At 39.0% G+C, this 10,440-nt stretch overlaps 1 protein-coding gene across 1 annotated transcript; it reads left to right on the plus strand.

The window, feature by feature from the left end:
- The first annotated feature begins 771 nt into the window (after positions 1–771).
- MKRN3 (makorin ring finger protein 3) lies at positions 772–2,319 on the plus strand. The gene has a single exon (XM_052660078.1). The coding sequence runs from the start codon at positions 772–774 to the stop codon at positions 2,317–2,319; it is 1,548 nt and encodes a 515-aa protein (XP_052516038.1).
- The last annotated feature ends 8,121 nt before the right edge of the window (positions 2,320–10,440 follow it).

The following is a 10,440-nucleotide window of genomic DNA, read 5'->3' on the forward strand; positions in this document are numbered from 1 at the left end:
GGAGGGAAAAAAGCAAGCCAGGGTCACAACGGGGACAGAGGCTTATTAAGCCAGCATCAGGACCAGCAAGGTCTGAGGTTTCTGCACAAAGGGAGTGAAAGCCTGGAAACCACAATAAACTAACCCGGCTGAAAGACACTAAAGCAGCCTCACTGCTCATGCCTCACTGGTGAAAAGCCTTTCCAACCGAAGCCTGTAAGAATTACCAGAATACAAAGAGCAGAAGAAATGAGCTCTTGTCAACACAACTAAATGAATAAAGCTTCCAGAAGCAACCGTTAAGGTACTCAGAACGAAAAATAATTAAAACAAAAACAGATCCACATAGACATAAAATGAAGTGAACAACACATTTATAAAATTCATGTGTGATATGGTTCAGAAACAAGATGAATTTTACACAGTGGAAAATTTTTAAAAAGCATGAGAATTATGTTTTCAACTGACACGTATGAGAAACCAATGAAATCAATGCGTCCGAAGGAACACAGGAAGGGATTGCATTAAAACCTCAAAGGGCTGTGATTTCTTCCCTCAGAGGAGCCGCGGGAGGACGAGGGGCTGCACGCAGCCGAGCAGGGGCGGCGAGGCGGCCAGCACTGCCGGATGCGAACAAAAGAAGATGTCGGTCACAATTCCAGCCGGACCGGCTGCGCACCGACCCAGTGGAGGACTGACGTTTTCCCCACAGGAAGTGTCTGCTGCGCCTGCTCAGAGAAGGAAGTAGGAACGCAGGGACAGGAAGCAGGGACTGGGGGAGAGGAAAAACAGATGCACAGCTCCAAAGGAGGAGTCCCGGAGCTGGCTCGTGGCCTCCGGGCCTCAAGCCCGAAAGGAAGACACACCGGGGAAGTTCCGGTACCATTTTGGGGACTAAAAGCTGCCATGGAAGAGCCTGCAGCTCCCAAAGAACCCCACGAGGCAGCTGGGGCCTCTAGGGGTGCAGAGGCAGCAGGGGAATGTGCCCCACGGCCCACCCTCCCGGTGCGCCCTGTTTCCCGGTGGTCTTCGGCTCCAGGCCCATCCCCGTTCCGCCCATCACGTCTGCGGCCTGCCCAAGCCTCATGGGGAGGGGCCGGGCCCAGCTGGCTGCAGAGCCGGAGCACTGGCAGCTGGACAAAGCAAGTCGTCTGCAGGTATTATCTGCATGGGCTGTGCAAGGAGGGGGAGAAGTGCCGATACTCCCACGACCTTTCGGGCCGGCAGGTGGCCAGGGAGGGCCCTGGCTCGCAGCCCCAGGCCTCTGCAGACAGCGGCCCTAGCACGGCTGCACACATGGAGCTCCTGCCTCAGCAAGTGGCGGAAGCCCCCACTGCTGTTTCCTCACGCTCCTTGCCTGTGATTGGCTCGGCTGCTGAAAGGGGTTTGTTTGAAGCCAAGACAGACAATGCAGGCCTTGAAGCTGCTGGAGGAGCAGGTGTAGAAGGCTGGGAGAATGCCGTTGAATTTGTTCCCGGGCAACCCTACCGGGGCCGCATGTTCACTTCTGTCTCCGAGGCTCCTCTGCAGAGCTCGGTGATTGAGGGTGGGCAGATTGTTCTGGGCATGGGGAGGCAGCTTTGCCGCGATGCCATCGCGGGGCAGTGCTTTCTTGGGCAGAGCTGTACTTATCTCCATGGAGATATATGTGATATGTGTGGGCTGCCGGTCTTGCACCCTTTGGATGGTACCCAGAGGGCAGACCATGTAAAGGCCTGCATTGAAGCACACGAAAAGAATATGGAGCTCTCTTTTGCCGTGCAGCGCAGTGCGGACAAAGTGTGTGGCATCTGCATGGAGGTTGTCTATGAGAAAGCCAACCGGAATGATTGCCGCTTTGGCATCCTCTCCAGCTGCAACCACACGTACTGTCTTAAGTGTATCCGCAGGTGGAGAAGTGCCAGACAATTTGGGAGCAGAGTTATCAAGTCCTGCCCTCAGTGCAGGGTCATGTCCACCTTTGTCATTCCCAGTGAGTTCTGGGTGGAGGAGGAAGAAGAGAAGCAGAAACTTATTCAGCAGTACTTGGAAGCTTTGAGTCACAAGACCTGCAGGTATTTTGCTCGAGGCAGGGTCTGCCCATTTGGAGAGAACTGTTTTTACAAACATGTGTATCCTGAGGGCCAGGGAGAGGAGCCTCAGCGGCAGGGTGCTGAGGCATCTGGTACTTGCCATTGGGAACCTTTGGAGCCTCTGCAGGTGGGAGAGGGCAACATGCCCTTTAAAAGCAGTAGAAAAGAGCTTGTCATGCTTTGGCTGGCCAATCTGTTGTGTAAGTGTTTTCACCAGGAGCCATGTGCTCCTCTTCACAGAGGTCTGGTGGGACTTGCTTCATTGTGAGCTGGAAGAATATTGCACTTTGAATCTGTGGCATTCTGCTGTGGCATGTTGTTTGGTGTGCTGAGGCTCTGTCATCTGCTCTTGTCTGTGTTTTGTTTATAGACACATCTGTCACTTCCAGGGGCTGCTGAAAGCATTTGTATAGAAACATCCATCTGTTTCCTTGACCATTCCCATTTCTGGTCCCCCAGGATTATGGTGTTTCACTGTGTTAAAAAGTAACAAAACATCTTCAAAGTTATTGTTTGGTGAAATTAATATGACTGTCAGTTTATGGTGTATTTTGTCATCTGTTTTTAACAGGATTGACTCAGTTCTAGTCTAGTGTTTACAGAATTTCCACAGTCATTTTGAAGCCCCTCAAGAATAAATGTGACAGGGTGAAGGGAGAAGTCTAAACTGAACCAGGAGCTTTTTGCTGCTTCAGTCTTAAGAAATGGACCCTCGTGGGGCTTTATGATGCAGCTTCAGTATCTCTGTTGTTTACACATCTGTTCCCTCCCCCATTCCCTTTCAAGTGCACTCTTAACTTGTGGTTACCTTGTGGTTTTATGTTTTACTTGACCAGAACCAGATGCATATGTTTACATGTTTTTATCCTGTTCAACTTGATGTGAAATCATTTATATTTGAAAGTATATATGTAAGAATTATATATATACATGCACATTAACGTGTATGAAAGTTATGCATTTGAAAATATTTATTTAAGGTGTATACTATAATATAATCTTTATTTAATAAAATAAATACTGAGCTGGAAGCTGAAGGTGAAAGGTTGATAGGATTGCTGTTGTGTGAGTGTGAAGTATGTAAATTATTTTTCTGTCCCTTTCACAGGCTTCAGTGATTAGCATCTAATGAAAACAGCTATTTCAGTGGCTCTATCTAAATGTAGCAGACACAGATCTTAAAGAATTTACAGAATATGACACTGGTAATTACTGTGATGCCATTAATAGCTCGCTGCTATGTGGGTTCCCATGCAGTTTAGCCACTGTATCATTATTATTTAAAACAACACGGTCTTTGACTCAGATACACAGTTCTTTGTGTTCACTATTTTGTGTCATCCATAGACATATCAGAGAAGGGGCTTTTGACAGAAGTTTTTGGCATAAAAGTGATGATTATAAAAAGTAAAATAAAATAATAAACATATTCAAATAAGTAATAATGCAATAATGGAAAGACAATAAATGAAATATAGAAAGTAATGAAAATAAATAAATATAAGCTGAAAAGTTAATAATGCCAATATACCATAATTATATTAAGTGGAAATATTTTAAAATCTGAAGATTAGCAGACATAATTAAAATGAAAATGAAACTATATATTTTTTAACTATATACTACATATGATAGAAGAATACAGAAACATTATAAGGATGAAAAACTAATCAGAGATGTTACAACTTTTGATCATAGAGTTCATTATTAAGGATTAATACACAACTGGAGATAAATATAGTATATAAACATGAGATTATAACTCACCAGGAAGATAAACTATTCCAATTTTCTGTTTAGTATCATAGTATTAGATAAGCAAATACATTATTGATAAGCTACAAAATCTTGGTAGACAATTTGAATACTTCTCAATAACTGAACAAGCAAAGAAAGAAACAATGTGAGTTAAATAGCACAATTTTAACAGTTTACCTAGTTGACATGTATAAAATGCTGTGTATCAACTGCAGAAAGCACTCCTCCTGCCTAACATAGCTGAAAGTATCCTGGGGACCTGAGTCACAGGGGTGGCAGAATTCCCTGACTGTTTAACAAAGACAGGACACATTTACAGAGTTTATACTCTTCAAAACAGTAATTTAATTATCAGAACCACCTTATGAGGTACTGGCTATAATTTTTATGACCATCATGATGAGATGAATAAGAGAGAGATGTTAAATTACTTGCCTATATAGCTCTGACCTGTAGGCATACATAAATAGAACAGCAGTGAATGAACCTCAGGTAGTATATTTCCAGAACATAGGCACCATGCTGCCTCTTGTCCCACATTTATGACTGAGAGCAGGCGGACCCACTTAATATAGCCACTGGAAATGCATGTGCAATATTTATGTGTGGAGTTTCATAAACTGCCCGGTGGGACAGAGGTGAGCATAAGTGAGCTAGAAATTGTTGGCGTTCTTGAGCTTTGTCTGCGGGCTGCCAGACCCAGTATTTCTTAGTTCACCACTCAGAATGTGCCTCAGCTGCCTGTATTTATAAACTGCCTCTTTCTTATTACATGATTCCTGATTTTGTGGGTGAATATCTCAGCCTATTTCACTGAGGTCCTTGCCATATTCCTTCCCTCTTGATCCTTGTTATCCAAATAATTCCTCAGTCAAAAGGCCATTGATGCCTGGTTATTACCAGCATGTAGAGTGAATGATTCCAAATTGTAAATCCAAATATATTTCCACCCTCTAGGCTGCCCTAGTCATGCAAGGGAAAGGGGACTTAGATGACCAAGCAACCAAAGAATAGGACCATATGGGGCAGTCTCAAAGACTGCACTAACCCCAGGGTCTCAAAACATGAGCTCTGTGTGGTGACTGTCAAGGAGGACACTTTAAGCCAAGCACAAAAAGCTTTGAAAAGTTTGTCCTAATATGCACTATCTAATGTTGTGAAATATCACATTTTGTTCAAATATTTTAAACCCAAACAATTATATAAACCGATCTTTATATAGCATGTGAGAAGGGCCCATAGAACACAATATGTTTTGGGAGACGATGACTGTAATCCCGACTGCATCTTACCATCCCTGCAGTCAGGAGCAAGTTATTTAAACTTCCTATACCTCAGTTTCTTTATATGAAAAATGGGTATAACACCATCTATTTTTCTGGATTGTTGTGAATGTCAAATGTAATCTGGACAATGCTTGGGACATAGGTGGTATTTCTAAAATAGCATGTATAAAAGTTATATTTGTATATTTGTGAACCTGAGAAAAGCTTGCACAAGAATTAAAACACTACCAAGTTTTTCTTTTTGATAATCTTTGGAATTTGTCTTAAGGTAACATTATTTTTAAATGATTTTCTTAGAAAATGGTACATTCACTTTATATTCATAATTTCAAAAAGACCAAGTAATATTTTTGGCAAATGTCACTCAATTAAAACCAAAAATGTGCTATTCAATTCCTAAAAGTATAACAAAAATTATGTTATTTCTGACTGATACCTACATGAGGAAAATAAGAAATAAGATTTAAAAAAAAAAAAAAAAAAAAAAAACGAGATTCCCTGTTCCTCATCAGCTCATTCAGGACGAGATCAAATAACAGGGATATCACCAGGACTGAAGCTGGGTGAAGTGTCCTGAAGGCCTGCCCATAAGGACAAAGGAACCACCCCTGCTGCAGTTAGGAACAAAGGAGCCCTTTGCCATACAAAGGTTTGCTCTGTGAGTGATTCAGAGTGTATGCTGCTCTCTCCTCCAGGAGATTCATGGATTCAGCCTCTGGGGCTTGTAGCATACAGAGTGTCATTCTGACCACACAAAGAATGCGTGGGTGAAACAGATCTGATTTTCTTATGCTTCATTTGTTTCAGTTTGGTGGATGTAAAGACCTAATGAAATGAATATGCTAAAAATGTACCTCATACTCCTTCACTAAGTTCATTTACTGAATCTCAGTGACTTAAAGGGAAAGATTTCTAATTCACATTTCATGCCTATATGGTGTTCCATTTTTCACTTTTGCAAATATCTCAGGGGTGTGATTTCTATTTCCACAGCAAATGCTGAACTACAACCTAAGTGTCAAATGAAGTTGAGGTGGGGATGAAAAAAAAGGTACTTGGAAAATAAACCCAAAACTGGTATAAAGAGATAAATTAACACGTTAGAATTTCTGCCATGAAAAATATTGCATATCACATTTTCTAGAGTTGATTGCTAATAAAAATTCCTGGCTATATATTAGATCACAATGAAACTCAATTAAATTGAAAAGTTAATAGTACAGGCAACGGTCTCTGATTCAAGAAAAGAAAATAAACCGCTGCTGCTGCTGCTGCCGCCGCTGCTGCTGCTGCCGCCGCCGCCGCTGCTGCTAAGTCACTTCAATCGTGTCTGACTCTGTGCGATCCCGTAGATGGCAGCCCACCAGGCTGCCCCGTCCCTGGGATTCTCCAGGCAAGAACACTGGAGTGTGATGCCATTTCCTTCTCCAATGCATGAAAGTGAAAAGTGAAAGTGAAGTCCATCAGTTGTGTCCGATTCTCAGCGACCCCATGGACTGCAGCCTACCAGGCTCCTATGTCCGTGGGATTTTCCAGGCAAGAATACTGAAGTGGGGTGCCATTGCCTACTCTGAAATCACTATTGTATAGAGATTTTTAAAATACCTCTCTCAAAAATAATTTGATGAAATTAAATCAAATTCAAAATCACCCAGAATGGCAGAATAAGATAATGAAAATATATGTATACTGTAATCTATGGAATAGTGCTGCATCTACACTCAGATAATGTTAAATACTAATATACAATGTCTAGAAATACAGTTTACATAATTGCTTAGATATCCAAATCTGTAAGTTTTACGGAAACTACAACATTCAGATGCACACACACACACTGGTAAGCAGAAAGAATTAAGAATGATTCAAGCAAAAATTTAAAATGGCTTCCCTGGTGGCTCAGATGGTAAAGTGTCTGCCTGCAATGTGACAGACCCAAGTTCAATTCCTGAGTCAGGAAGATCTCCTGGAGAAGGAAATGGCAACTCACTGCAGTATTCTCACCTGGAAAATTCCATGGACAAAGGAGCTTCGTAGGTTATAGTCCATGGCAAAGAGTAGGACACGACTGAGCGACTTCACTTTCACTTTCACTTAAAGCAAAAATTAGTGGATCATAAAATGAAAATATATAAGCTGTTTTTTGAGAAAAATCAATAAACAGATGAATCATTAATGTAATAAAAAATAAAAGATGAAGTGCAATTAAATAAAATAGGAAACTATGAATAGGATATACTCAGAGAAAAGCATACACCAAAGATATAGGAAATAAACCCTTGTTACACTAAGACACATTCACTTGGAAATGTGATAGGACTTTAAAATTTTCAACATGATTTTCCAAACAACAATCTAAGAAATAAATCAAACCAAAACAATTACTAATGAGAAGTTAAAGTTTCAGGAATGTACTTATGCCCAGGACTGCCCCAAAAGACATTTTTCCCAGAAATTTACTAAAACTTTTAAATAGATTGCAATGATATATACACCACTCCAGAGAAGAGAAGAAAGAGGAGATTTAGTTAGCATATGAATGACACCTAACATTGATATCAGAATATTTTTAATATAGTATAACACAGAGTTAACTAGATCCCAGTCTCATTTTCATTTGTGAATACTGATGCCAAAATAATCTCAAATGAAAAACTGACAAATAAGCAAAACTAGCACAGCAGAAGAAGAGTATATCAGGAAAGAATAGGTTATTTTCCCCCCAAAAAAAGGATGGTAGAATATGAAAAAATATTTTATCTTAATGTAGCAAAATAAATAATTATTTGGATATCTTATATCTGAAAAAACACTAAATTCAAGATCTATATAATTTTATATAGATGTGTGAGATGTGTTATCTCTATATGTATATGTGGACATGTATATAGTATACATCTATAAAATTTTTAATGCACAGTCACAAAACACACGACTAAAGGAAGCAAAGGAGTTAAAAATAGTAAATAATGGAAGTAATTAATATATTAAATATTATGATTGATTTGATTTATTAAAAAATATGTAAAATAGATACACCATTATCCAACTTAAGAAAATGAGGAAAAAACAGCAACAAAATGCAAATATGGAGTTGGACACACACTCAATTCATAGGAATTCACCACAAAGAGAGGTTCTGTTAAACATACAAAAAAACATTAGTCAAACAGAAACCAATTAATTGCAGAACTTGAAAGAAGTTGATAATTTTAGGCTCATGTAATTAATTACACATTGACTACACAAAATATAATGTAATATTTAACATGAGTAAATTATTTCACAGAATGCAGTTTTACAAAAAAAAATAAGGATTTGCATAAAACCTTTAAAGAATAAATATTTCAGTACTATTTACACAATTTGGAAACATTTATCAAGTGGAAAATGGAAATTAGGACCTCTTACGTGGTTTTATTTTGTTCTGTTACTTTTTCCAGCTTTTCTTAGATACAATTAACATAAAATTGTGTAGGTTTAAGATGTAAAATGTATGATTTGATATATGTATATGTGGCCACCCCTCACATAGTTAACAATTTGTGTGTGTATGTGATGAGAACGTTTTAAATTTACTGTTTCAGTGGCTTTACAATATACAGTACCTTAATTATTAGCTAGTCACCATGCTGTACATTAAATCTCTGTAACCTGTTTTATAATTGGAAATGTGTACTCTGACCACATTCACCTATTTCCCCCATTTTACTCTGCTACCCTGGCAGCCACTGATCTGCTCCCTGTTTCTCTCAGTTCGTTTTTTTTTTTAGATTCCAGCTATTAATGATATACCATTTGTCTTCTCTGTCTGATTTATTTCACATAGCATAATGTCTCAAGGATCATCCACATTGTAGCAAATGTAGAATTTATTTACTGTTTATGGCCGTATGATATTCCATTGTATGATACATAATTTATGCCAAAGTATAATCATGATACTATGTACACACACACGTTTTCACCCAAATGATTAAATGATTTATTGAAATATGGTTTATTTATGAAAATTATCATGTACCTGATGTAAAATGTAAATATATTTGTAATAGCCAGATGAAGGTATTTCAGCATTTTCATTCTTTTAACAAGGAAAGTAATCATAAAATTGTCTCCTGTGATCAACCAAAAACAAGTAGATCCCCTATCTGTACTGCCAGTCAGTATTATTTTGAGAATCAGTACAATTGAATGCAAAATAAAACAATTGAGGCATATAAAATTTCAAAGAAGGATGTAAATTTATCTTTCTGAGATAATATAATATTTCATGTTGAAAATCCAAAACTATCTGGAAAACTTCAGAAAAAAAACTCTGTAAGAGGCTAAGAAAAATTAATGGAAGTTTCATATATAAAATACAGAAAATTTAATGGAGACTTTTTTATGGAGACAATAAAGTGTATAGAAATAAACAAAAATAAGTCTGGAAAAGCTGCAAAATTAAGCACTTTGATAAGGTAATTATCCTCAAAGAATACTTGAAGAAGTAAAAATGTGTACCATGGAATTTGATAGGGAAGTTCAACATATTATTGTGTCAGTTCTTTAAGTTCATTTACGTACTTGACAAAATCCTAATAAATTACTCCTTTGAACTGACTTTTTGCCCATTCTATTCATATGTTGAACCTCTAATCCTCAACGTGGTGGTATTTGGAGGTTTTGGCTTTCAGAGGTAGTTTGGTGTTGGGGGTGGAGCCCTTATGAATGGGATACGTGATTTAATAAGAAGAGACATAAGAGACATCGTTTCTCTCTCTCCACTACATGAAGATACAGCTAGAAGGTGGCCATTGGCAAAAAACGAAAAGGGCCTCACTAAGAACACAACTATGCTGGCAACTCGACTTCAGCCTCCAGAACTGTGAGAAATAAAGGCTGTTTTTATGCCATCCCATCGGTGGCATTCTGCTAGAGTAGCCTGAACTGAAAATGACAGAAATGAGTAATGAGAGGTAGATGCTTCTCTCACATCTACCTAAAAATGTGGAAGTAGTTTTGGAACTAATAAAAGGTAGAGGCTGGAAGTGTCATGATGTGCCTGCTAGAAAGATTGATATTGCTATGGAGTCTTCTATTAATAAAAGCAACTGGTGGAGGCTCAGAAAGGAAGGTGGAGAGATGTAGGGAATTGCTGTTGTTCATTCACTAAGTCACGGCTAGCACTTTGTGACCCCATGAACTTTAGCACACCAGACTTCCCTGTCTTTCACTATCTCCTGGAGTTTTCTCAGATTCATATTCATTGATTTGGTGGTGCTATCTAACCATTTAATCCTCTGCCATCCTCTTCTCCTTTTGCCTTCAATCTTTCCCAGCATCAGTTTCTTCCAATGAGT

Source organism: Budorcas taxicolor, chromosome 21 (assembly GCF_023091745.1).
Source record: "Budorcas taxicolor isolate Tak-1 chromosome 21, Takin1.1, whole genome shotgun sequence".
Classification (NCBI taxonomy): Eukaryota; Metazoa; Chordata; class Mammalia; order Artiodactyla; family Bovidae; genus Budorcas; species Budorcas taxicolor.